This window comes from Lottia gigantea (genome assembly GCF_000327385.1).
Source record: "Lottia gigantea unplaced genomic scaffold LOTGIsca_956, whole genome shotgun sequence".
Taxonomy (NCBI): Eukaryota; Metazoa; Mollusca; class Gastropoda; family Lottiidae; genus Lottia; species Lottia gigantea.
Genome location: NW_008711104.1, coordinates 7,653 through 12,323, shown reverse-complemented (window position 1 = coordinate 12,323; position 4,671 = coordinate 7,653). Strand labels below are relative to the sequence as shown.

The 4,671-nt window shown below is 36.3% G+C and overlaps 1 protein-coding gene across 1 annotated transcript; it reads left to right on the top strand.

Moving 5' to 3' along the window:
• Positions 1-929: 929 nt before the first annotated feature.
• On the top strand, positions 930-1,897 carry LOTGIDRAFT_146670 (hypothetical protein; the record flags this gene model as incomplete). Its single annotated transcript, XM_009068891.1, has 2 exons — positions 930-1,115; positions 1,709-1,897. The coding sequence occupies 2 exons, from the start codon at positions 930-932 to the stop codon at positions 1,895-1,897; spliced, it is 375 nt and encodes a 124-aa protein (XP_009067139.1).
• Between the last annotated feature and the right edge of the window lie 2,774 nt (positions 1,898-4,671).

Genomic DNA, 4,671 nt, shown 5'->3' with positions numbered 1-4,671 from the left:
TTCAATTTCAAGCCGCATTTGATCACAGAGAAAACAGAATAGAAGAGGTTGGAGATAAAGTAAGAAAATTGGAAGAAAAATTAGATGCGTTTGAAAATAAAACTAAAAAGAAAAATGTGGTTATTAGTGGTTTGAAAGTAGCCAGTAATGATGAATGTGAAAGAGAAGTTGAGAAATTCAGTTATGAAACATTAAATATTCCTGGTAAGGTGGAGATTGAGTCTGCATATTTGGTTAATAATAAAAAAAAAAGTATTATTGTTGAATTGGTACATCCTCAAGACAAAAACAAATTAACTTCAGCAGCCAGGCAGCTTAAAAACAAAGACATCTACATAAGCAGATTCTTATAAAGTTAGACACGGAAGAAATTAATCCCTTTTATGGTTCAAGCAAGAGAACGTGGAAAACGCGCAAGCCTAAAGTTCGATAAACTGTTAATAGATGGTCAGGTGCATACATTGGATTCCTTGGTGCCAGAGGGAGCAGAGTGATGCAACGAAGGGAAAGTTACCAGGCATGATTGCCACTGCCGAAGGGTACAACGCAAACAACCCAAAAATGTTTGACTGATTTGAAATTTTGTATAAGGAACGTGAATGGGTTGAGAAAGAACCTTGACAATGTCGATTTTGTGTTATATCTTAAAACATTTGATATTGTATGCCTTAGTGAAATATTTTATGTAACAGGGTCTTCTATTCAAACCAAATTTCCAGACTTCTCGACATTCATTTGTATCCGTGGTAATGGAAAGGAACGAGGTGGTGTTGTGGTTCTTGTCAGGCATCACTTGACCAAGGGAATTGAGAGAATTGACAAGAACTTTACAGAATTAATATGTTTAAAACTTAATGGTGTATTTTTTGGTTGGGAACATGACATTGTGTGCATTTTTTCGTATGTAGCTCCAGAAGGCTCCAAAATTCATGGAGAGGAATGTGGCATTGGTAAACTTGAAGGTATCTCAAACATTTCCGTTTCACTCAATATTTTCTGTTTTCTTTTGTAGGAATATCAAACTAGCTAAAGAATTTGAAAAATTAGTTTTAGAAGATAAAAGATTCGAAATCTCATTTGATGTTATAATGGCGCTAGTTTGTTTTAGGTTAAAGGTAGGTAACATCAAGAGAGAATCATCCGACTTTTCTAAAATCTTCAGGAATTAACTACGGGCTTGGGAACCATGCGGGAGCCACGGAAGCTCAGTGGGGTAGACGCTTGCTCGCCAACCCGATGGTGCAGGGTTCCAGTCCCTCCCCCCCCACCCCCCCTCCCTCTATGTCAGTTATGCAGGTTGGAAGGACTGACATGGAAAAAATGTCTGTTGTTCGGATGCTACAATAAACTTTGGCTTGGTATGCTACAACCTGTGCACGTTGAAGATCCGTCAACAGTCGAAAAAGAGTAGGGTTGTACCGTTGTAATAGAAAAATTGTTTAACTCCATCCATTTCATTTCAATTTTGGAAACGTTGTCCTATTAGCTATTTCGTCTTAGCTATAAGACTTTTTAAGTCGACGTTTATAAGAAGGTTATAGTATTTCCACAAAAACTTCAAACAACAATTCAAAACTACGTTCGTGTGTATTATTTCCATGTAAGAAGCATGCTGAGGAAGCGAGACGGGATGCCCACACCTGATATCATTGCGAGAATGGTTTTGTCAACTCCATGAGCTAATTTCCCCCATCATTATATTTTTCAGGGCACAAACGAAATCAATGAAAAACTATTAAAATTAATCAGCGAGGATGGAAGAATCCATATTGTGCCATCGAACTTCAAGGAAAAGTATTACTTACGTTTTGCCGTTTGTGCTACGTCCACTACGTCAGAGCACGTTCAGTTTGCCTGGAAAGTGATCACAGAAATGACTGATAAACTCAAAGTATAACAAAAAAAATTCTTAAAAAAAATTCTTTCTTAGTGGAAATTGTAGAATTGTTGTGAGATAATGGATACATTCGGCTTAATATTTGCTTTACAAACTGATCAAGGACGTATCACTATCATTTTATAAATTGAAAATCTGTAATATAGTTCGTCAACAATTAAATGGAAATTAATCTGCGGAATTGACGACAACTCAACAATCTCCCATTCAGACATTAACATTGACGTCATAATATCAATAATTCATTGGGGGTCACGGATATTTAGCTAGACGTAAATCACGTCACTTCCGTCGATATTTGCTTAAGCATAGGCGAAAGACGTGTATGATTTTCCTTCTGAACATGGATATGGTTGTTCGCTAATAATTTGGAAAATCCCTTATAATGACTAGGCAAATGCTTGGAATAAATGATAATACCCTTTGAGGAAATTTGTTTTCTTGGTGGGTGAAAACGGTATTTTGAAAGTGGTACGTAAGGACGGTTTTATCTATCTTTCCCAACAACACTCATGTTTACCATTTTAATGTTATTTATATCATATTTTGCTCGTTGTAAATAAAAACTTATAACCACATGCTTATTGTGATGTGTCTTAGGCCATTTCTTTCATCAAGTCCACATGAGGGCAGCTGGTTTGGAAGCAGTGGTGACTCCATAGGATCAAAATAATATTTTTTGGTGCAAATATACATTTTTTATTTGTAAAAATGTTATATAATTGGAAGAATATACTTCCTAATTTCATAAAATGCAGGATTTGATTTTTCAAAAACTGTTACCCCATGATCCCCTCTAAAACGGATTCGAAAAATAAACATAGATTCCAATAAACTTGGACATTACCCAATAACTGGAATATACGCCAAATTTCAATTCCTATTGACTATCTCTCTTTACGACGTTGAAGAGAGCCTTAACTTGTTCAATGAATAGTTTCTTAGTGCAGCACTCCTGTTTGCGTTCGAGTGCTGTAATAAAATTCCAGAAAGGATATCACTGTCAATATTTGGCTTGATAGACTTTTGCCTTCTAATCTGTTCGGGGACCTTTGACATGGGGTGGTAGACTTGTCGCTTATTGACTCAATGAGATATGCTCCTGTCGAATTGATTTAGGTCAAGAGCCTTCATACTTTTGAATGTTCCCCCAGTAGACTTGTCTCTTCTCGTTCTGTGAATTCGCTTGCTTTGGAAAGTTGACCCCATGTCAATAAACTCAGTGTTCAATTTGAATTTCGCATCCAAAATACGTGTCAGGGTGAGTTCTTGGGCATAGCCCCGGTGGGGCTACAGGACTTTTTTTCTAACGTTTTTTCCTCAAAATATGTGTCAGAATGCACGGAATCCATTACTATTGTATTCGGGGAGCCCTTCCACACACTCCTTAGGAGGCTTGCATCTACGGCGCTTCCACAGAGATACCGCATTTTGAATCTCAACCTTGACAGTTACGTTTCCCCTTGTCAGTGATGTAGGTAAGAGGGGCTGACATGGAAAAAGCGTCTTGTCGTTCGTATAGGACAATAAACCGAGGCCCCGTGTGCTACAGGCTGTGCAACGTTAAAGATCCCTCGACAGTTGGAAATCGAAAAAGAGCAGGCTAATGCCGCTGTCTTGGCAAAATTTCCCTCATCGCACCCTGCATGGCGTTGCCCGTCTTCATTAGCCCACATGGTGCAGAAAAGTAGGACGTAAAACTCCATTCATTTCATTTCATTTACCAAGTCAGCACACGAGCAACATCTCGTTTTGGATTCTCGCACGTGCAGACATGCCAGCCACCGCCATTTTATTAAATACATCAGCAAAATTACATCAAAAAGACATTGTAGAAGTGATTAAAGTAAGGCGAAAAGGCACAAAAGAACAATACCGGTTCGATACCGAGATTCCTATTACAAGTTTGACGGAGGATGAGATAGTGAAAAATTTTGATAAACGACACGTTTTGTGTTGATTTGGCGATGGCGGCAATTTTCGTAAGTTTAAATTTGGTTTAGGGATACTTGTATCAAGCCTATTGTTTTTTTTTGGGTTTTTTTTATCTCCCGAGCAAGACATATTTTTAGTTATTTATCATTCTGCTATATGAAAACGGGATGATTTTCAATGGGCTATCCAGTTTAATTTTAAATAAAATGCGTTTAGAAGTGAAAGATTAGGTGAGTCTACACTTTAAATCAGTGTCCATAATTTAGTCAGAGTGAGGTGATTATTGTTTATTAGAATACACTATAAATTACACTTTAGGCGCTATTGAGTATGATATTGATTAAGCTATAGTAATGATACTAATTGTTTCTGGTTGAACTTATATAATAGAGATAATTTATAAAAATAACATTTACTGAAACATTTAGTTTTTCAGTTTTCCGTGATTTAGTTAATTGTATTGAAGGATAGTCTATTTAAAATGGTCATGCTATAGTCCGCCAGTAGTAGTAAAGGAATAGTCGGTTGAAAGTGGTCAGGGGTACTCAATATGGAGTGGTCATAGTAAAGCGAGTTTGAAATGATAAGAATTGGTCAAACTCAAGTGAACAAGAGTCTCGTCAGTATGTAGTAGAAAAAAGTGTTAGATAGGTATTTTCAAAAAGTAGTAAATCTGAATTTTCAAAAAGTTGTAAATTTGAATTTAAAAAAAAATAGTAAATCTGAATTATCAAAAAGTGTTAAATCTGAATAGAAAAAAAAATATCAAATCTGAATTGGCAATATGTATTAAATCTGAATTTGCTATTAGTGTTAAATTTGAATTGGCAAGAAGTAAT